Source organism: Pongo pygmaeus, chromosome 7 (genome assembly GCF_028885625.2).
Source record: "Pongo pygmaeus isolate AG05252 chromosome 7, NHGRI_mPonPyg2-v2.0_pri, whole genome shotgun sequence".
NCBI lineage: Eukaryota > Metazoa > Chordata > Mammalia > Primates > Hominidae > Pongo > Pongo pygmaeus.
Window position 1 is genome coordinate 6,620,446 of NC_072380.2, and position 23,217 is coordinate 6,643,662.

General features: G+C 46.7%; 1 protein-coding gene and 1 long non-coding RNA gene across 9 annotated transcripts in view; one reads left to right on the forward strand and one right to left on the reverse strand.

Annotated features, from left to right (window-relative positions):
* The window catches only part of MCPH1 (microcephalin 1), a 240,728-nt gene that overhangs the window by 199,711 nt on the left and 17,800 nt on the right, over positions 1-23,217 (forward strand). For 4 of the 5 annotated variants that reach the window (XM_063669328.1, XM_054499957.2, XM_063669329.1 and 1 more), the window contains one exon: positions 18,811-19,048. In XM_063669328.1, the coding sequence (XP_063525398.1) occupies positions 18,811-19,048 (238 nt within the window). Of the gene's footprint in view, positions 1-18,810; positions 19,049-22,229; positions 22,620-23,217 lie in introns of those variants that run through there. The other variant, XM_063669330.1, reaches the window with a different exon arrangement.
* The window catches only part of LOC129043235 (uncharacterized), an 88,488-nt gene continuing 81,310 nt past the window's right edge, over positions 16,040-23,217 (reverse strand). For all 4 annotated transcript variants that reach the window (XR_010127324.1, XR_010127323.1, XR_010127321.1 and 1 more), the window contains 3 exons: positions 18,893-18,992; positions 17,485-17,574; positions 16,040-16,546 (listed from right to left, as the gene is read on the reverse strand). This is a non-coding gene — a long non-coding RNA (uncharacterized LOC129043235). The remainder of the gene's footprint in view (positions 16,547-17,484; positions 17,575-18,892; positions 18,993-23,217) is intronic.

The following is a 23,217-nucleotide window of genomic DNA, read 5'->3' on the forward strand; positions in this document are numbered from 1 at the left end:
AAAACAGCATGGTACTGGTACCAAAACAGAGATATAGATCAATGGAACAGAACAGAGCCATCAGAAATAATGCCACATATCTACAAGTATCTGATCTTTGACAAACCTGACAAAAACAAGAAATGGGGAAAGGATTCCCTATTTAATAAATGGTGCTGGGAAAACTGGCTAGCCATATGGAGAAAGCTGAAACTGGATCCCTTCCTTACACCTTATACAAAAATCAATTCAAGATGGATTAAAGACTTAAATGTTAGACCTAAAACCATAAAAACCCTAGAAGAAAACCTAGGCATTACCATTCAGGACATAGGCATGGGCAAGGACTTCATGTCTAAAACACCAAAAGCAATGGCAACAAAAGCCAAAATTGACAAATGGGATCTAATTAAACTCAAGAGCTTCTGCACAGCAAAAGAAACTACCATCAGAGTGAACAGGCAACCTACAAAATGGGAGAAAATTTTCGCAACCTACTCATCTGACAAAGGGCTAATGTCCAGAATCTACAATGAACTCCAACAAATTTACAAGAAAAAAACAAACAACCCCATCAAAAAGTGGGCGAAGGACATGAACAGACACTTCTCAAAAGAAGACATTTATGCAGCCAATAAACACATGAAAAAATGCTCACCATCACTGGCCATCAGAGAAATGCAAATCAAAACCACAATGAGATACCATCTCACACCAGTTAGAATGGCAATCATTAAAAAGTCAGGAAACAACAGGTGCTGGAGAGGATGTGGAGAAATAGGAACACTTTTACACTGTTGGTGGGACTGTAAACTAGTTCAACCCTTGTGGAAGTCAGTGTGGCGATTCCTCAGGGATCTAGAACTAGAAATTCCATTCGACCCAGCCATCCCATTACTGGGTATATACCCAAAGGACTATAAATCATGCTGCTATAAAGACACATGCACACGTATGTTTATTGCCGCATTATTCACAATAGCAAAGACTTGGAACCAACCCAAATGTCCAACAATGATAGACTGGATTAAGAAAATGTGGCACATATACACCATGGAATACTATGCAGCCATAAAAAATGATGAGTTCACGTCCTTTGTAGGGACATGGATGAAACTGGAAATCATCATTCTCAGTAAACTATCGCAAGAACAAAAAACCAAACACCGCATATTCTCACTCATAGGTGGGAATTGAACAATGAGAACACATGGACACAGGAAGGGGAACATCACACTTCGGGGACTGTTGTGGGGTGGGGGGAGGGGGGAGGGATAGCATTGGGAGATATACCTAATGCTAGATGACAAGTTGGTGGGTGCAGCGCACCAGCATGGCACATGTATACATATGTAACTTACCTGCACATTGCACACATGTACCATAAAACCTAAAGTATAATAATAATAATAATAATAATAATAATAAAAGAAAAAAAAAAAAAAAAAAAAGCAGGTCTACTAAGGGACCCGATTCCCATGAAATAAGTGTGCTTTTTACAATGCTTGATTTGCAAGTCAGTTTCAAAAATAATTTGGTGAAGATATCAGAGTTATTTTTACAAGATTAAAAATCAGTATTCAACAAATTATTTTATTCACTTTGACTTTTTTTTTTTTTTTAACCTGTCTGTGACGTATGTCTCCTTTGATCCACACACACACCCTGGCCAGGAGGAAACAGGCACACTCTGCTAGTGGCAAAGGGATGGGGACTGGAGCCTGATCTTGGACCTTCCCTGTCTCACCTAGCTCAGCCCCCATGCTGTCATGGGCCGCAGCCAAGTGGCCTTCCAGGGTTGCACTGGAAGGAGCCACAACCCCTCCATGGAGCCATCCCAGACACAGCTTCTCCACGGAGCCCTGGTCTCAGCCCTGGAGGCCAGCAATGTGCTTCACCCACTGGCCTGCCACGTTCCAGCCAACAGAAAAGCTTTTGACCGAGAAGTGGAAACTAGGTTATTCAGATCAGATCTCTGTTGTAGACTCCAATACCCTAATGATGAATTTTTAAAATTCCCTAACAAACCTCCAAGACTCTTTGCTTGGGTCGGTCAAAATACAGTAGAATGTGAGAGCACATGTCAGAATTCTCCAGCCTACATTTGCTGTTGTTGTTGTTTTGAGACAGAGTCTCACTCTATCGCCCAGGCTGAAGTGTAGTGGCGCAAACTCGGCTCACTGCAATCTCTGCCTTTCAGGTTCAAGTGATTCTCCTGCCTCAGCCTCCTAAGTAGCTAGGACTATAGGTGCGTGCCACCACGCCTGTCTAGTTTTTGTATTTTTAGTAGAGACAGGATTTCACCATGTTGGCCAGGCTGGTCTCGAATTCCTGACCTCAGGTGATCTTCCTGCCTCGGCCTCCCAAAGTGCTGGGATTACAGGTGTGAGCCACCACGTCCGGCCCAGCCTACTTTTATACTATGAACAAAACTTCTTAGAATTACCAACTTAAGTACAATAGAAGCTTTTGAAATTAGCTGGGGGGAAATTGAGTCACTGAGTAAGGAGGAGTAAGAGCAAGAAGATCAGAAGGAACCACAGAATCGAACACGTTCAAAAGGAAAGAAAATCAGGAAATTGTTCAGTGCCATCCCTTCATTTCATAGGGGAAGAACTAAGGACTAGAGAAGTCAGGTCACCCCGACAGGACCCTATGTCCCTCCTTGTTGCCTGACCTCTCCCTGTGAGTCTCAGTGGTCCTGGTCCCACAGCAGGTGCTTGGGGACCCAGAAGGAGCCCAGGTCTCCTGACACCCAGCCATGCTCTTATTGGGTCCCTGAATCTGGAATGGTTACTCATGTTGGGGTAATTTTATATTCTTTTTTCCAAAAGTTGATATCCAGCTAGAATCTGTCCTTCCTGAGAGCTTGTTACTGCCCTTTCTCTCCTCCCTGCCTGTACTGCTGCTCACTTGGGACTCACACTCTTTGCAAAAAAGCTTGTTTCACCCATGGGTAAGTTTTGTAACTAGAGCGGGGAGTCCTTGCCTTTCATTCTGATGCATTCCCCAAAAGCAGAAAAGTGTTATGAGATGGGAGTTTGCATTTCTGACCAAAGACTCCGCAGCAAATAAATCATGGAAACGAACAATATGTCCTTAAACCAAGATGTAACTGTAAACCTCTGCTGTCTTATGAAATAACAATACTGTGCTTTGAGTAGCCAGACCACATAGTAGCTGGACTCTAGACTCTAAGCAGGGATGAAGTCAGTGGCTGCTGGTCTGGGCCTTCCCCAGAAGGAAGCCAAGAGATCAAATTTTGTTTTTAAGTTCTATGAATCACAGACATTATTTTTGTAATTTTTTTTTTTTTTATGAGACAGAGTCTCACTCTGTCACCCAGGCTGGAGTGCAGTGGCACGATCTCAGCTCACTGCAACCTCCACCTCCCAGGTTCAAGCAATTCTCTTGCCTCAGACTCCCAAGTAGCTGGGATTACAGGTGTGTGCCACCATGCCCAACTAATTTTTGTATTTTTAGTAAAGATGGTTTTCACCATGTTGGCCAGGCTGGTCTCGAATGCCTGACCTCAAGTGATCTACCCCACTTGGCCTCCCAAAGTGCTGGGATTACAGGCATGAGCCACTATGCCTGGCTTTGTAAAAAATTTTTAAAGCCAATTTGCTTGTTTAAAAAACAAAATCCACATTGGTAAGTTTTGTTTAACTAGAAAAATTGTGAATAAGTTGTAAAGCTTTTGATAAGTTCAGTGGCTCCTGTAGGCAGACAATAAATTGCTAAGTCCCAAAGTATTGCAAGATTCTGGAGAGTACTTTGTTCATACTTTGAAGGATATGCCTGATTATAAGGCAAAACAAATTACTGAAGACTTGAAATAATGAGGTTGTTTCCATTTACTCACACATAAAATAATATATCTAAAACATCCAGCAACTCTCAAAAGAAGAGAGTAAAAAGCTTTTGAGAAATCAGATACAATTCATTCCAATTTAACTTGAAAATTCACAACAGTCCGTGTTGCATTTTATACATCTTGAACCAAACCATGGCTTTGAATAAAGGCTTCATTTAAAAACCTAACCTATATATGGTGGGTGTTCATGTTCTATTAAAGCAAGATCCCTGTCCTAGTTGGAGGGAACTTCTTTAGGTCCTGCAGCATAAATCAGTGCCTGTCGACCAGGGAGTGTCAGGAGGATGTGCTGCTTCCTGCCCCCTCCCGCACAGGGAGCAAGGCTGTGCTGAATGGAGATATTCTAGTAAGGAGGAGGGTGTATGTGAGAAGGTGTGGCATCCACAACAAAACTAATAAAGCATTAGCAACCTTAGGTGACATGGTTTAGCTATGTCCCCACCCAAATCTCATCTTGAGTTCCCACATGTTGTGGGAGGTAATTGAATCACAGGGACAGGTCTTTCTCATGCTGTTCTTGTGATAGTGAATAAGTGTCACAGGAGCTGATGGTTTCATAAGGGGGAGTTTCCCTGCACAAGCTCTCTTCTCTTGTTTGCCACCATGTGAGATGTGCCTTTCACCTTCCACTATGAATGTGAGGCCTCCCCAGCCACGTGGAACTGTAAGTCATTAAACCTCTTTCTTTTGTAAATTGCCCAGTCTTGGGTATGTCTTTATCAGCAGTATGAAAACAGACTAATGCATTTGGAAACCAAGAGGCTGATGGTGTTCAGGACACATTGTCCCCATTTATAGGACCTTGGCAATTCAGAAAATCGCAAAAGCAGGAAGGCCCCTCTCACTTTCCCCTCCTTGCCCTTCTCCCCTGGGGCAGGTTATAAGATCCTCATTTGGGAGAGTCTGTGCCAATACTTGGAGGAAAGGAACATCCTTGTCTCTGAAGACACAGAGCACAGAGAAGAATCCGAACAAACAGGCCTTTCTCAGTGGCCCCGATTTGTCACCTGTTTCTTTGGGTCTTCCTTTCCTTATGATGGCTCCTGTGTCACATGAAACACACACTAAATATGTGTGCCTGCTTTCCTCTTGTTACTGTTTTGTTACAGGGAAAGGCCCCAGCCATGAACCTAGCAATTGGTGAGGAAAGAAATCTTTCCTTCCCTACTGATATGGTTTGGCTGTGTCCTACTCAAATCTCATCTTGAATTGCAGTTCCCACAATTCCCACATGTTATGGGAGGGACCCAGTGGGAGATAATTGAATCATGGGGGCAGTTTCCCCCCATACAGTTCTCGTGGTAGTGAATAAGTCTCACGAGATCTGATGGTGAATAAGGGGAAACTCCTTTCACTTGCTTCCCATTTTTCTCTCTTGTCTGCTGCCATGTAAGACGTGCTGTCCACCTTCCACCATGATTGTGAGGCCTCCCCAGGCAGGTGGAAATGTGAGACCATTAAACTTCTTTCTCTTTATAAAGTACCCAGTCTTGGGTATGTCTTTATCAGCAGCATGAAAGCGGACTAATACACCTACCAGTCCCGGATTTGTTTGGCAATAAAGTGATCCATTCATCCCCAAGAAGTGGGTGGAGCTGGGAAAGGCCAGACCAACCATTCGGAATACTGTTTTTGATCCGCCCCCAGGAGGTGAGGATTGGCAGGGGCTGAGGGGAGTGCTCACCTCCAGCGAGGTGAGCTGGAGCCCAAAGCGGGACTCCAGCCTCAGCAGAAGAACTGGAGAGCAAGCCAGGAAAGGCAGATGGAGCTGACTCGCATGCCAGGGTGGGAGAGGGCGCACGGCCTGCCCAGACCCTGATGAGCTGAGCACAGTGAAAACAATGCCAGGCCTCACCTGCCCGTGCTCACTGGCTGGTGGCAGGGGGGCTGAGCAGGTGTTGAGGTGCTCACAGGTGAGTAGGAGAGGAAAGGCAGGCGTCGGCCTAAAGGCAATCGCAAAAGAGAAATGCGTTGAGAATTGTAGCACTGTATCCATCGAAAAGGAAGCTCATCTTTTACTGGGTGTCTGTCTAATTGCTTTAGACTTGACACTGCATTTGCTGCCCTGATTTCTTGTCCTAAACTTCAAGCTTGTTAAAACGGGGACTCTATTTTCTTCTCCTGTGGTCAGTGCAGGGCAGCAGGGCTCACTTGCTAAGTGCTTACTGACAGATGTAAGATTATTGTTAGAGATATGAACCTGCTTGCTCTTCTGAGCCTCTGTAATTCTAATTTGGTCCTTTGCTGTCATTAGAATCGTCTGGGGAGATTTTTGTAACTCCTGCTACTCAGGCCACACCTCGTATACTTAAATCATAATGCTCGGAGTTGGGGCTCCAGAAACTGGAATTGTTTCAGACTCCCCGGGTGACTGCATTAGCAGTCAAGTTTGAGAACCGCAGGCATGGTAAAATCTTTTCTCAGCCTGAGCAGCCCATTAGCTTCACCTAGGGAGCTTTAACAATCACTAATGCCTAGGCCTCACCACCCTCCATCCCATGTTCTGACTTAATTAGCGTGGGGTGGGGCCCCTAAAACAACATTCTAACAGCTTCCCAGGCGATGAGAATGCACAGCTAGGATGAGCTTCTCCTCTGAAGCATGAAGACCCACAGAATACTGCAGAGTTGCTGGGGGTGGCCCTGCCCAGATTCTCGCCTAAAACCCCCAACTTTCAATGACATTGTGGACCTGCTTTCGTGTTATTATAAGGTTTACAAATTTCTATGCCACCTATCAGACCTTTTTTAAGGATGAAATAAAAGTTTCTGTAACTTGTGTAGTTCTTTCCCTGTGCATTTTATCATAATATTGAAAAACGACAGTGAAAAGGAACCAAGGCATCTCGGCAGCATGCTGCTGACTAGTTCACACAGTTACCACCAAAGCGCATGGATGGGACCCAGAGCATCAGCCTGTGCCCACTAACGGGGACAGAAACCTACCGCGTTCGAGTTTTGACATATTTCTTGCAGTTGTTGAAAACTATGAGGCATGAAATCCAGATTTATGACTTTTTAAAAAGTTATTTGTGGATTCCCAAGACGATTATGTTCCCATCACTTATGTAGCCTTAAAAGAAAAAAAAACTCAAATGATGCTTTAAAAAAATCCAAGTTTGGCGCTCACTGAGTTCCAGTGTCAGTTGTCTGAATCGTATTCAGCGAAAGTCAGGGAAAAAAAATACACTCTGCCTTCCTTTAACTGCTAGTTTGTCATGGAGAACAGAAAGTCCCATTTGTATGTGGCTTTTGGAAAAGCTAAGCCGGGAGCGATTATCCTGATGCACTTTTACTTTTTGCATAAAATAAGAATTTGAGGAGGATGTCCCGGGAGAGTGAGCCACTTCTTATTTCCCAGGCCTCGCCTGCCATCCTCTTTGACAACATCATAGATTTTATTTTTGCCGGGAATCTCATTATCAAAGCAATGCCCCCCGCCCCGCCACACACACACATTGCCAGGTAAACCATAGAGGGTGAGGGGGGTGCAGTTCATAGTTGCCTTAATACACCCCCTCCTCTGCCATCACCTCCTTTTTTGTCTGGATAAGTTCTTTGGCAGTTCTCTCAACTTTTATTTCTGAAACATCCTAAAACATCTCAGTATTGAAAGCAAGGCAAATTATATAAACCGCACTCCCATGCCTGACAACACATGTTTTTGCCTGAGGCCTTTACTGCCAAGAGCTGTAAGGACCCTTTAAGTCATGTTCGCTATTTTTACTGGCCTTGAGAGTCTCCTTGCTTTGACATCCTCTTGTCTCCGTTGTCAGACTGTTAAATGCTCATGCTTCTAGTTCTCTTAAATAGATGCAGATGTGTGGGGCTGGGTTGACACTGAGCCCTCTTCTCTTTTGCAAGAGCTGGGATGGGGACAGAAGGCGGTTTGGAAAACACAAGCCACCTTGATTTTAGACAAACTCTAAGTTACAATCAGGTGTCTTCATTTATAACATTTAACTTTTTCTTAACCTGTTCAAGCTATGTTGTTGGCTACTGATTGGAATATCCTTTTATAACTTGCCTTAAATCTCACTACTTGTTCCAACCATCCCAGAGTGTGGCGTCAACTGTCATTGCGTGCTGCTCTTTCCAGCCTTTCTAGTTTGACTCTTAGCAAAAGCCATAATCTTCCTCCAGTCTGTTTCCTTTCTGCAGTGACAAAATTGCCCAGGGAAAGGAAAAAGAACAGCATCTGTCTTCTTTCTTTTTAGCTCCCTGGTTTAAGGCTTTCTTTTCCCCCATGATGAAAAACTATAATCATTCTGCTTAGAAAGTACAGACCCCTGAGCCCACTTCCAAGAGAAGGATGGATTTTCAAGTCTGTTATCTCTACTTTCCCAGAGCCCGGGGGTCTCCCAGGCCAGAAGTTGACAGAACTGTCTTCATACGCTCGAGACAACTTCATGCCCATTTCCTTAAAACTAAGAACATAAGATGCTGATTTTTCTTCCAAAAAAAAAACCTTTCTTGTTCTTTCAAGAACTGTTTCACTGACCGTGTTTCATATTACAAAATTGAAACTTGGAACTTTTGAACTGCAAATTTAGCAGAAAATGAATCCCTGCTCTTGTGGCTTTGCTTGTCACCTCTGCTCAGATGCCTCCCAGACCCCTCTCCAGCTGCAAGCTGCATGCAGAACTGTTCCTCTAAAAGAAAACAAACTCCTGTTTTTCCTACTACTGCTACTGCTACTGCTACTGCTATTGCTACACACACACACACTCACTCAGAGAGAAAACACTTCTGACACCAAATGTATGGGTTTTTTTCACACCAAACAATTCTGCAGTTCACTGCAGACACCAGCTGAGCATCCGACAATCCAATTCTGGCACCACCTGCCTGGAGTTAGCAGGTGAAGGACTCAGCCCCACAAGCCTGCCCCCCTCCCCATGCCAATTGCTTGTCCCAGGTCCCCCTTCTAACTGACCAGCGGTAAATCAGGGGTTCCCACAACCCCCTCCTGGGATTTGTAACTTGCTAGAGCAGCTCACAAAACTCAGAGAAACACTTAACATTGACCAATTCATCACAAACGATATTTTGAAAGGATGTGAGTGAACAGCCAGAGAAGAGATGCACAGGGCCCGGGGCCGGGGAGCGGGGCATACGGAGCTTCCATGCCCTCTCAGGGGGCATCACCTCCTGCACCAGGGTGTGTTCAACCCCAAAGCTCCTGAACCCTTTAACGTCAGGATTTTTTTTTTTTTTTTTTTTAAGGACAGAGTCTCGCTGTGTCACCCAGGCTGGAATGCAGTGGCGCCATCTCAGCTCACTGCAAGCTCCGCCTCCCAGGTTCACACCATTCTCCTGCCTCAGCCTCCCTAGTAGCTGGGACTACTGGCGCCGGCCACCACGCCTGGCTAATTTTTTGTATTTTTAGCAGAGACAGTTTCACCGTGTTAGCCAGGATGGTCTCAATCTCCTGACCTCGTGATCTGCCCGCCTCGGCCTCCCAAAGTGCTGGGATTACAGGCGTGAGCCACCGCTCCTGGCCTAACGTCAGGATTTTTAAGGAGCTTCATTACATAGGCAGGATTGATGAAATCATTGGCCGTTGAGTGAACCCCAGACCTCGCGGGGGTGGGGCTGAAAGTTTCAACCCTCCAAAGATTGGGCACGTTCCTCTGGCACTCAGCCCCCAGCCTCCAGGAGCCACCTCATTAGCATACACTCAGGTAGGGTTGGAAAGGGCTTGTGATAAATGATGAAGGACGTTCTGCCTGCATCGCTCAGGGAATTCCAAGGGTTTTAGGGGCTCAGTGCTAGGAACCCAGGGCAGAAACCAAATACATATTTCTTGTTATAGCACAGTGTCACCCCCTCACTCTGCCTAATTTGGTGACTAGCTGCCCCATCTCATTCTGCCTATTTAAGCCAAGCCCCCGTTCCCCATGGCTTACCTCCTCTTCTCCCCAGCCAGCCCACTTCCCGGGCGTGATAACTCTTCTGCCCCAGCTGGAGAGTTGTTCTGAGCCACGTGCCGCCTGGCAGTGCTGCTGCCTGTCTTTTGAGGGCTGCCTGAAGTTCACTACCCCTTTCTCCATTACCTCTGCGACCTGGCTAATCCACATCCTCCCCCACCCGTGCTCTTCAGCACCAGTGCCTGCCCGGCTCAGTGCATGTCCTCATCCCTGCAGCCTCCACCCTGGGCTTCCTGACCCGCACTGCGTCCGGCACCGCTGGTTGTGGACCTGCTCCGGCTCTCTCTGCCCAGCTGGCTGGCCTGCCTCTGTTCCGACCTCCCCTGCCTGGCCTGGTGTTCTGGGCACCTCCTCCGCTCACATCGCCGCTTCACCTGCTTTTGCTATCTGCACTTTCCATGTCCTGCTCCTTCTCCCAGCTGGTGGTGCCTCTGAGAAGAGGACTGACAGCTGCCTGTGAACCCCGCAATTTCGTGGGTGTGGTGGGAGCAAAGGCAGAGGGTGTGAGTTTAGTGGGTGTGCGCCACTCTTTCAAGAAGTTTTGTTACAAAAAGATGCAAAGGAAGTGAAGAGGGAAGGGGTTTGCAGGATGGGAGAAATAACAGCATTTTTGTTGTTTGTTGTTGTGACTGTTTTAAGCCAAAACATGACAAACAGGACAGAAGGAAGACCTAATGGAGCATGTCCTTGAGAAGGCGAGAGGAATGAGGTTGGCCTGGTGGGGGATCAGCCTTCCATATGGGGGTTCCTCTCCAGCAGCCTGGGGTTCTGAGGAAGGCAGGCCTGCAGCAGGTGCCGGGTGCCGGGGAGCAGGAGACATCTCTGTTACTTCACTGTCCTCAGTGCGGAGCCATGGCTGAGCGTGAGAAAGGGCTTATAGGCTACAGGCCAGGCAGACGGGAATGGGCAGTGGGGAGGGGAGGACGAGCCAGGTAGAAACAGTGATTAGAAACATGGAGAGCCACACGGCCAACGATCAGGGGACTAGCACACCAGCCAGACCCACCCGCTGCGATGCCAGTGCAGAGAAGCTCGGCATCTGAATTTAACCCGGGTTGTGGTTGGAGAGAAGGGCCAAGGAGTCACAGGGGGGTGGTGGGCTGTATGCTGGTGTAAGGGCTGGGACATGGAGGGGTGAAGGCGGGAGTCAATCGCATCGCTGGGCAGGGGCCTGGGGCTGCTGACAAGGTGGGAGGTGGCAGCTACGGAGGAAGCTACAAGGGATTCTGCAGTTCCCTGGGGAGAGAGGAGCCCAAGGGACTGGGGGGTGAGGGAGTTGGAAGGGGCACCTGTGGATGTCCTGAGACTTCCAGGAAGTGGGACAGGATCGGTGATGGAGATAGAGACAGAGTCATCAGGGCCGAGAGGAATGACAGTAACAGCGAAGTTGAACTGGGCAGCCCCGTCTGGCAGCACGGGGTTTGGAGCTGGCTTGTAGAGGGCCAGGGAACAGGATGCTCTGAGGTGGCAGCCAGGAGCAGGGATGTTTTTGATTGCCAACGGAGAAGGTTTGATGCAGAGTTTCAGGAGCCTTCATGTCTTCCCCGTCTGAAGACCTTTTTTATTTTTATGGGATTGAGGTGATTACCAGAATAGTTAATGGTGTACTCCCTTCCTATTTCTCTAGTTTTTCTAAGGTCCAGGGGCTGCAGACGTCGTTTGTCCTTCTCCCCGGTGCCAAAGACAGTTAATTCCGACTTTGATGGGCTCAGTGCAGGCCACATTGTCACATGTAACTCTACACTGAGAATTATTTTAGAAGGTTAAACTCCTAAAAATGTTTTGTTTTTCCAAATGGTGGCCTCTGGGTCTGCCTTCACCTCTTTTGCAATGATCAGCACTAGGATCTGCTTTCGGAGATGGTTGTGCAGAGCCAGGGCTTTCACCAAAGCTTGGCCGCTTGGACAGGACTCACGATGGAGGACAGTCAGGTGCCCCGGGTTTCAGATGCCTGCATCCTCCCGTGGGTGGTGAGGGGCCTGCCTCCTTTATAGCTTTCCGCTGCCAGGCTGGCGCCTCCTCCCCTCACCCCCATCTCCTCCAGAGGAAGACCAACTTAATCAAATCTTATCACAACTACGTGCTGCCTCCTGGAAAAAGCCTGCCTTCTCGCCCCTTCTTGTCCCTCCCTGCGTGGAGGCAGGCCCTTTGTCCAGTGCCCATGTGGCTTGGTGGGTGGTCTTTCTAAGTCATCAGAGGAGATTAGCAAACACACATGTCCGTTGGCCTAACGCCCAATCTGCAGGCAGCCTTATGAATAATCAACGTGACTTGTCTCTGTAGTTCAGTGCCTATATCTGCCTCTCAGTTGGTATTGAACCTGGGGGAAAACAGATGGATTATTCATTGGAAACGTCAAAACCTCGACGGCTGAGCTTTCTTACAAATGCCTGTGTGGCCGCCGTGGTATCTTAGTGTTCACCTCCCCATTTGCACATGGGAAGCCAGTCACATTACTGGATTCCTGGTGAGTTTGACTTTTCATTCTGTCTTGAATCTCCCTCCCTTCCCCAACCCCATACCCCACCCTACTCCGTCCCTTTTTCTTGGGTCTTCCTAATCTCAACCCCTCCATCTGTCCTCCATGTTGCCTGCATAGTGAGCCTCCTAACACACAGCTCCCCCCATGGCCTTGTCTGCTCAGGCTTCTGAGGTCCCCAGTAACCACGCTCACACTGCGTAATCACGAACGGTCTGGTCCACACCTCATCACTTGGCGTGCATGTAAATGTTTTAGCAAGTTAGCTCTTGCAATTATTGCCGCCGATCCCCTCGCCCCTCACTCCTAGTGACCCTGGGCTGCGTTCACGCATGCCGTGGGTCTTCAGACACCCAGGTCTCAGGACCTGAGGGGCTCCTGTGTGCTTTCCGTGAGGAACTGTCTTTCTGCTCACGACTCCATGTCACATGCCACCATCATGAAGTCCTCCCTAAATGTCCCAAGCCCACTCAGGCTCCCACTTTCCTGTCCGTGAAATGTCTGTAACTTCTAGGGTGTCCTGAAGAAGCAAAGACCGTGTTCCTGCATTTTTGCATCCTCAGAACTTAGCCTGATACTCACAATGAAATGAGTTCACTTAACGACACAACAAACGAATGTGCAGGTACTTCTGCGGGGGGTGATGTGGGGATGAGTGCACTGATTCTGTGGTTCAGCCCTGAGTTGGGGGCAGGAGGCAGGCGCTGGGAGGAGGATTTTATGTCTTGGGAAGCACAGGAAGGCCTTGCCAGGATCCAAGAAAAAAATGGAAAGTAGACCAATGTAAGCGTTAAAAGAACACATTTTATTTTGACTTTTTTGTATACAATTCTATGAGTTTTAACACATATATAGATTAGTGTAACCACTAATTATAAGATTTTAGGGAACTGGGGAAAAAAATGCATGCATTAAGGAATGATATGGCATATTTGGGGGACAGAGAACAGGCTTGATGAGGACAGAGTCTATTTAAAAGAGACAGTGGGCACTGCGATTGGAGGGGAAGGCGGGGCAGGGTTTTAGAGGACCCTGAGTGCTGGGCTACAGGATTCAATAAAGTTATTAATGAGATTGGCTGCATTGTGGATTCTGAAATATTTATTTAATACCTTGAGGAGGGTTTGAGTAGATTGTGCTGATGATCGCATAACTCTGACTATACTAAGAACCACTGAGTTGCACCCAGAGCTTGCATTACTGAGCACTTTACCAGTTAGGAAGGTTTCGCGTATTCCATACTTTAAATCTAAGGTGCCTTGACTGTAAGGCCTGCGAGTGTTTCCTGGACCACTCAGAGGAAGAATGCTGTGAATGAGAACTACAGCCCAGTAAGACACGTCCTGTATCGTTGTTGAGATGGGAAAGTGCATCTTAAAACTGTTAGAGAGCCAAGGAGTGACTTTAAAGGGTGAGCTCTACCTAGAGGGAAAAGCAAATGACTAATTGAAATCCAACACCCTGGGCTGGAGTAAATGAACCATCACCCAGCCATGGGGCTTCATTTCTTGGTGATGGGTAGATAGCTGGGATTCCTTGAAGCTAGAAGCCATGGGGAAATTCTGTTCTGCTCAGCTTTGTCAACACAGTCTGCCTTAACTGACTTGGAGGTAAATAGATTTGGAGAGTGTGAGCTAAAACCCATTAAATCAGGTGAAGACACAAACGCAAGCACAGCCAATGTGTTTTAAAGCAAAGCTAATGTCCCTTCAGCCTTAACTGACAGACTTTCCTAGCAGTCCTCACCCTCTGCAACCCAGGGCTCCTAGGAGGAGCTCATGGCAGAGAAAGCCTTCTGGCTTCTGCCACTGCCTCCTCAACTTACATGTACACCTCAGTGTATATCCATGGGTATGAAATGAACATTTTATATCACCATTAGCAGAGGAAAGCAGGAACTCTTTCAAACCCCACCCAAAATTCACTCTGACTACTGAGCAGTCCTGTTGTTTATTTTGGAGGCCACTTAACCTTGGAGCAGTCCAGAAGCTCCACTTAATCCCCTCTTCTTTCATGATTTCTTTTAAAGAGACATCTTGGGTTCTGTAGGGGAACATTTGTGCTTCGCTGAAAAACTCCATTTGAGGCCTGCTCACGGCCTGCCAGCTTATCTGCTTGTAGCCTTCATTGCTTGGGAGCTGTTTTACAGCTTCATAAGCTGTAAATAGCTGCTGGCAATGCAAACGCGCCTGTCTATGGGCAGGAAATGAACTCTGTCTGGTAGAGGGAATGCTTCCTACCTTGTAGGAAAGCCAACTTTTTTTGTCCATTAGCAAGTTTATTTCAGTATTCCTAATCAATAAATGTGTTCTTCGGATTGTCCTTTGAACCAGTTATAGCATCTGAGTTAAGTAAAATGAATACACTGTTTATTTTATACCTGTATGAAAGTTATGGGTTTTTTGGCGGGGGGGGGGGGGGGGTTGTTTTTTTTTTCTTGAGATGGAGTCTCATTCTATCGCCCAGGCTGGAGTACAGTGGCGCGATCTCGGCTCACTGCAAGCTCCTCCTCCCAGGTTCACACCATTCTTCTGCCTCAGCTTCCCGAAAGTTATGATTTTTAAAAAATTATCTTTTAACTTTTTTTAGCTAGAAACTCCTGGGTCAATATATAAATAGATGAGCCTGGTTATCTCTGAGGTTTTCATTGAGGTAACAACAAAAACAAAACAGCACGACGCCACCCAGCCATCCTTCCCCAACTTATGCCTGTCCCCTCCACATGTCCTGCATGCACTCCTGTTCCTGGGGTGTGTGCATGCATGTGCGTGTGTGTGTGTGTGTGTGTGTGTATAAAGGTTTGCAATGAAATTAGAATCATTGGTTTTTGTTGGGGGTGTGGAGTTGTATTGTTTTGAGACAGGGTCTCGCTGTCACCCAGGCTGGAGTACAGGCTCAAGTGATCCCCCCACCTCAGCCTCCCAAGTAGCAGGAACTATAGGCATGCGACACCACACCAGGCTTGCTTATCTATCTGTCTGTCTGATTATCTATCTGCCTATCATCTATCTATCTATCTATCTATCTATCTATCTAGATGGGGTCTCCCTATGTTGCCCAGGCTGGTCTCAAACTCCTGGGCTTAAGCAATCCAACTACCTCAGCCTCCCAAAGTGCTGGGATTACAGGTGTTAGCCACTTTGCCCAGCTGAAGTTAGAGTTTAGAGCACATTGCTGTAAATTGCGATTACCAAGGTATTGAAAAATCCATGAAAATAATCAACAGCAAGTTGACTTCAGAATTTGTGCCTTTGAGGCTTTTCAGCTTGGTCTCCAGGTAACACATAGGCTCCTTGGCGAGAGCCAGTGGTGATACAGTGAGAACACCGCCTGCTGCATCTAATGTTTGCAGCTTATAATTCACAACTAACTTTTTAAAATGTACCAGTGTTGGGGAAATGGTGCTTTATTTGCTGGATAGGAAAATTGGCCAAGATCAGAATCCTGAAGGCAGTGTCACGGCACAAAGAAACTAGCTACTGAAGTCACATCCTAAACATTCGAGAGGTTGATTTCCTTTTCTACTGCATTACAAAAAGGTTTATTTACTGCTTATACATATAGTAAGATACAGATTTGATCTCATTTTTTGGTTAAGAACAACCATTATCATAAATGTGTAAATGTGTGTTGTATGTGCATTTTACAGAATTTTTAAAAATACACAGAGAATTCTTCACAGTTGTTAACTCTGGTAAATGGCGGGGGAGGCAGGGGTGACAACTGATCTATTATTCATAATCTCAGTGATGAACAAGATATTTCCAAAAATAGGTGGATTATTTAAAATTATTTTTATTAGGATACTCTGGGCTTCTAGAAACAAAAACTTAACAAAAAAGTCACTTAAAGAATTTAGGGTTTTTTTTCCTGACATAAAAAGAACAAAATAAAGGGTGATTTCAGTTTGGTCCATCAGTGACTTAAAAGTGTTTTTCAGGACCCAGGGCTTTCCGCCTTCCCACTGGGCCATTTTCAGCGTGTCCCGTGGCCTCTGGGGGCTTCAGTGATCCAGGTGTCGCATTAGACATGACAGTGTCCAGCAAAGAGAAGTATTTCTGCTTATGCATCTGTTTATAATAGTGAGAAAAACTCCCCCAGCATCCCACCAGCGATTGATTCTCAGGTTGCATTGGCCAGGATTGAGGCCAGCTGTGCCATGCTTAGCGCAGTCATTTGCATTGCGATCACCGTGATTAGCTCGGACCAATCCTGGGACTTCTCCTTGGGCTTGAACACATGGCCAGGGGGAGGTCGGTGCCCCCCAGAAGAAGTCTTTGTTCTGCCAATAAAGAAGACACAGACAACAGTGTCTAACAGGAAAAGCCCCTTTTTACTTTATACCCTTCCGTATTGTTTCAACAATCAAATACTTTATTTTATTGTATTTTTTTGAGACAGAGTCCTGCTGTGTCGCCCAGGCTGGAGTGCAGTGGTGCCATCTCTGCTCACTGCCACCTCCACCTCCCAAATTCAAGCGATTCTCCTGCCTCAGCCTCCCGAGTAGCTGGGATTACAGGCGCCCACCAAAATGCTCGGCTAGTTTTTGTATTTTTAGTAGAGATGGGGTTTCTCCATGTTGGTCAGACCAGTCTCAAACTCCTGACCTCAAGTGATCCACTCACCTCAACCTCCCAAAGTGCTGGGATTACAGGCGTGAGCCACTGCGCCCAGCCTTTTTTTTCTTTAGATAGAGTTTTGCTCTTATTGCCCAGGCTGGAGTGCAGTGGCGCAATCTCAGCTCACTGCAAGCTCCACCTCCCGGGTTCACACCATTCTCCTGCCTCAGCCTCCGGAGTAGCTGGGACTACAGGCACCCACCACCACACCTGGCTAATTTTTTGTATTTTTAGTAGAGACAGGGTTTCACCATGTTAGCCAGGATGATCTTGATCTCCTGACCTTGTGATCTGCCCGCCTCAGCCTCCCAAAGTGCTGGGATTACAGGTGTGAGCCACCGTGCCCGGCCAAGTACTTTCATAATTAACTTTTTGAATGTATGTGTGTCCTACTTTAAAATGAATGATACTCTTTCTTGATTCCATTTTCATGCAGCTTGGCCCCGTGATGCTAGGGACCATGGCTTTTTCTTGCAGTGTGACTCACCATTTGCCAAAGCAAACCTCTTGTCTTGTATCAGCTCAGTCTCTTTGTCTGCAAATTAAATCAACAGCCCTTTCTACTGCCTATCTCGCAGGACATATTGCTAAAAATACTCACAAAGTCACCATCCAGGAAGAACCATTTGCCCCTGCTGCCACTGTCTCCTGCAAGTCACATGAAAGCTGCTGAGGCTCGGTATTTATTATGCTATAAAATTCAACACAAGGGAAGAGAAAAAGCAAATTCCATGAGCATATTTAAGTGTATTGGATCTACTCCATTGATTCTGGAGCTATATTTTCATAGTAGGATCCTCTTTTGTTAAATATTACAGTAGTATGAAAACCTAGCAGAAGAATAGTTCACTGCTTCTCTGATTTTGTGAGTGATGTGGGCTGTGGAACTTACTCTTTGCTGCTCTTCCCCCAACCTCCACCCTACCCCTGCCTCTGAGGTCAGCCTTGCCTGCTGCCCCTGACTGAGAGGACCCCGATCTCACCCCACCCCAGGTTATACTCCTCTGAGAAGGCCCCTTCATCCCTTCCCTGAAATACATCCCCTTAAATCTTTAATTTGTGTGAACCATTAATTTCAGATATTGTAGGAAAAATAAGCAGGGAAAATATGCAAAACAAAACGTGGATGGCACATAACCCATAGCATCTCTCAAGGTGTGTACAGTCAAGAAGTCTTTACCAATCCGTAGTTAGGAAAATGCGTGTTCAGAATAACTGGGCCTTCCCACAGTCCTCTGAGTCAACCAGATGACCACACATTGCCAGAATGAGAAGCAGAGCAGCTTCACATCCCTGTTTCTGAAATGTTTCCCAACAGCTCATTAAAACAATCTCGACACACCTCTCTCCCCCAAACCCAGCGTGTTTCGGGAATGGCTCTAGGAATTCTACTTTTGCATTGATTGCCTCACTCTCCCTTTCCCTGTCCAAACCATGGTATTGGATTTACAGCATTTCTTAGATCCTATAAAAGTCCTTTTCTGCCAAGAGCCTGGAGCACACTGGATTGAATGACGCTCTTCCAGCACAGCCGGCATTTGCAGTGCATTAGAATCTTGCCGTCACTTGCACATGTCACCAAGTTACTTTAGTGAGAGTTCGGCCTAGCTACGGCTCTGCTCTGCTCTGCTAACGTTGCTTTTCAATATTTTGTTTGAGGATTTGTAATAATTCAAAGGCCTACACTTTTTTTTTTTTCTAATTTGTTTCCTTGGAGTTTTACTTGTGGCTACTTCAGAAAATGTCAGTTTTATGTCATTAATGTCATCATCTTCTGTGGATTCTCAGAATTCAAAATTCACAGGAGCATGGCAGCCTTACATTCAGTCTATTCTTTTCATAAAAAAGGAAGAACTGCAACAGTTCGCCTATGCTATGGAGACTGGAGTGGTCCCACCTCTGTAATTATCTCTCTGTCTGCCCACAGCTGTGCCGAAGCGAGTGCCACTTGTCTGCAGGGCCGTACCGCGGAACCCTCTTTGCCGACCAGCCAGTGATGTTTGTCTCACCTGCCAGCAGCCCCCCAGTGGCCAAGCTCTGTGAACTAGTCCACCTGTGCGGAGGCCGGGTCAGCCAAGTCCCCCGCCAGGCTAGCATCGTCATCGGGCCCTACAGCGGAAAGAAGAAAGCAACAGTCAAGTATCTGTCTGAGAAATGGGTCTTAGGTAAGAATCTAGGCACAGAGACACTGTTGTGTGGTCCAGATCTGTGGACAGGTTTCTAGGGAGGGCGGCGTCACACTCACACCCCCTTCCACACAGCTGGGGCACCTGGGTTGATGTCTCAGCCTCCAGCATCTGCCCTGGCAGCATCGTGTGGTCACCCTTGGCATTCCCGCTCCTTGCTGTTAGCAGATGTACAGTTCACGAGGAAATGGGAACTCCAACTGGACTTCCCCACTTGACTTCCCTGGCTCCTGTGAAAAATCCAGTCCACCCAAAGCCACCCCAAGCCATCCCTGTGGGCACAGGCTCTCCAGGCACTCCTCTTAGACCCTCCCTCCCCAGTGCCTCCTTGTCCTGCTTCAAGAGTCCCTGGCAGCACCCAGCATTAGGGCCCAAGCCCCCGTCCCTGTCATCTCCTCTCCCAGGTACATCTCATGATCACTCCGTCTGCTCATGTGCTCAAAGGGCGTTAAAGACATAAAACGACTCCATCTTTTATTTCACAAAGTGAGCACAGTGTGACCGTAATGTCCCGCTCTGGCATTCATGGAGTTGCACCAGGCGCTGTGTGCTATTCTGGGGAGGAAGAGGTGGTAGGAGCTGAGCTGTGATCGGTGGTAGGAGCTGAGCTGTGATCGGAGGAGGCTGGAACCCCACGCCGTGCTAACACCTGGGCTCCGGGAGACTTGCACGTGATCCCCGGAGAAGAGGGTTAAGGAAGAGTGTGAAGCAAGGACGGCCTGGGGAATGCAGAGGAAGCAGGGGCAGCGTCTGTGCTAGAATTTACCCACCCTGCGGTGGAGTCATACGTGGCAGGACAAGCCTAGGGCTCCATTGTGGGGAAACCCCACACCCTCCTTCATGGGGTTGTGATAAACATGTTAGTTTGCTTGGGCTGCCATCGCAAAATGCTACAGGCTGGATGGCTTCAAACAACACGCATTGTCTCTCAGTTCTGGAGGCTGGAAGTCTAAGATGGGGTATCGGCAGCGTTGATTTTCCCTGAGGCCTCTCTCCTGGGCTTGCAGACCGCTGCCTTCTTCCTGTGACCCCACGTGGCCTTTCCTCCATGCACACATCCCTGGTGTCTCTGTGTGTGTCCAAATGTTCTCTTCTCTAAGGATACCGGTCAGATTGGATTAGGGCTCACCCAATGGCATAGTTTTATTTGCTTTTATTTATTTTTTTGAGACAGTGTCTCGCTCTGTCACCCAGGCTGGAGTGCAGTAGCATGATCACGGCTTACTGCAGCCTCAACCTCTCTGGCTGAAGTGATTCTCCTGCCTCAGCCTCCCAAGTAGCTGGAACTACAGGTGCACGCCACCACGCCCAGCGTTTTTTTTTTTTGTTTTTTTGTTTTTTTGTAGACATGGGGTCTCCCTGTGTTGCCCAGGATGGTCTCAAACTCTGGGGCTCAAGTGATCCTCCTGCTTTGGCTTCCCAAAGTGCTGGGATTACAAGTGTGAGCCACTGCACCCAGCCCCAGTGGCATCATTTTAACTTGTCTTTTTCAAGGCCCCATCTCCAAATGCAGTCTCATCCTGAGTTACTGTGGGTTAAGACATCAACATATGAATTTTGGGCAGACACAGTTCAGCCCATAACAATGAATCACTCTAGTTTCAGCCCCTGGGGCCAAGATCCTTACCTGACTTCAGAGGTACATCCTCTCTCTTTCAATCTCTCTCTCTCTCCCATTCTCTCATTCTTTTTTTCTCTCTTTGCTTCCATCTCCTTCCACGTTTCCTATTCAGTCTCCTTTCTTGGTACTTCTGCTTGTCTCTAAATCCTAAACTTCTGGCTTTTCTCACCCCCTGCTAAACATTATCCTTTAATAGACAAGTAGATACTGTGTTTGTCCAAGTTATATTCGTATCTAACTACGGACATTTTACAAATATCTTTTACATGATTGATCGTCATCCTTTCATATATTTTAAAAGTGTGGCAATCAAAAGTAATTTTTTACTCTGGTGCAGAGTAATTCATCTTTTGCCTGGAAACCAACTTCAAAAAAAAAAAAACAAAACAACAACTATGATTTTAGTCACAGTCCAAAAGCTAAGAGGCTGTTTACTCTTTTCTAAATGCCAAGAATATAACCTTCAAAACATCCTATGTTCTGAAACAGAGGTTGTTGTTTTGTTTTTTTGGAGAAGTGTATTATCAAAATGCCACCGACTGCAGAACAGAACTGGGCCTGAAAGCATGTGTGGGCCAGCTGACGGAACTGTGCACACGATTGATATCCACAGTGCATATCAACAGGCAGTCTTTTTGGAGTTTGGAAAGCGTGTGCTGTGCAGGGCCCGAGCCTGCCTCTGCACTCGTGTTTCCAGGTTGGGTGGCTCTGACGGCCCCTTCCTGTGGCTCCTGCGTCCTTGTGTGGAGTCACGCTTGCTCGGCAGCTGCTCACTTCCTCCGGTTGTTTTGCCGCTCGGCTCTCCCGCCCGTGGGTTTTCAGGAGGCGAATGTCTACCTGCTTAACCCCAAGGCTTCGTTCCCGCAAAGCCCTTCAGAGTTCTCTGACTTCCAGGGCTGGGCCACAGGCCCCAGCCTCTTTTTCTTTCCTCCTGTAACTTGTGTCCTGTTTCTGATTTCTCACCAATTATGCCATCTGCGTGTGCCCTTGGTAACATCTGGGTATTGTGTGTACTGCAGCCCTCACCCATGTGAGACAGGTCCCCTCACTCGCCGGCCACCGGACCCCAGTGTAGTGGGCATCTCCAGTGTAGTGGACCTCTCCAGTGTACCAGGCCTCTCCAGCCCACACTATCTGAGATATAAGATCACGTAGTTCTCAAGTATTTATTGGCTTGTATTTTTCTCTTTGTGAATTGAATTCCAATCCAGTAGCTGCAGCTATGTACGAATAACGGAAGGTTTATTTTTCTGTCCGTACATACTTCTGGCTTTTCTCACCCTCTGCTAAACATTATCCTTTAATAGACAGGTAGATTTTTTGGTATTTTTCTCTTTGTGAATTGAATTCCAATCTGGTAGCTGCCGCTATGTACAAAAAAAGGAAGGTTTATTTTTCTGTCCATACATACACACGTAAACCTACAGAACACACAGTCCAGGGCATTTCCTGTCTCATCCAGGTCCAGGTTGGCCATTTGCTTATTCTCTAACCAGAAACGAATCACATACTTTTTTCTTTTTTTTTTTTTTTTCTGAGATGGAGTCTCACTCTGTCACCAGGCTGGAGTGTGCAGTGATGAGATCTCAGCTCACTGCAACCTCCACCTCCTGGGTTCAAGTGATTCTTCTGCCTCAGCCTTCCCAGTAGCTGGGATTACAGGCAGCTGCCACCATGCCCAGGTAATTTTTGTATTTTTAGTAGAGATGAGGTTTTACCATGTTGGCCAGGCTGGTCTCAAACCCCCAACCTCAAGTGATCCTCCTGCCTTGGCTTCCCAAAGTGCTAGGATTACAGGCATGAGCCACCGTGCCTGGCCGAAATCACCTATTTTCTGTGGAATGCATTTACTTCATGTATAAAACAGAGTCATAACCTCTACCTTGCTTACCCCACATGCTGGTTAAAGGAGGAAACACAGAGAGTGCAAATGCCCTGTGGCAGGCATAGGCTTCTTAAGTGTGGCAGATTGACGGTATCCATGGATGTGTCCTCATCATCCCTGACCCTTCCACAAAGCACATTGTGTCTTTTGGAGACTTTTTTTCCTCCCATTAATTTCCATTGTAATAAATGCTTCTCTGGACAATATTTAATTCTCAAAATAATGCAATATTGAAAAACTAGGAATATATCAAACCATTTTACAGCACCAAATCGAAAAAAAAAGTTATTTTGTTTAAATAAATTAAATTATGAAAAGACAATACTCAAAAAAAATCAATTAAATTTATTCAAACTGGAATACCAACTGCTTTGAAAGGTAGGGTCCCTGGGCGTCTAAGAGTAATTTGAGCTGGGCGTGGTGGCCCATGCCTGTTGTCCTAGCTACATGGGAGCTTGGCTTGAGCCCATAAGTTCAAGGCTGCAGTGAGCTATGATCCCACCGCTGTACTCCAGCCTAGGCAACAGAACAAGACCCCATCTCTAAAAAGAAAAAAAAAAAGAATCATTTTTCAGTACCTTTATATTGTTTCTGTATCTTAACAGTCTTGTTTTGTAGATGTCGTAAACTCACAGTGGGTGG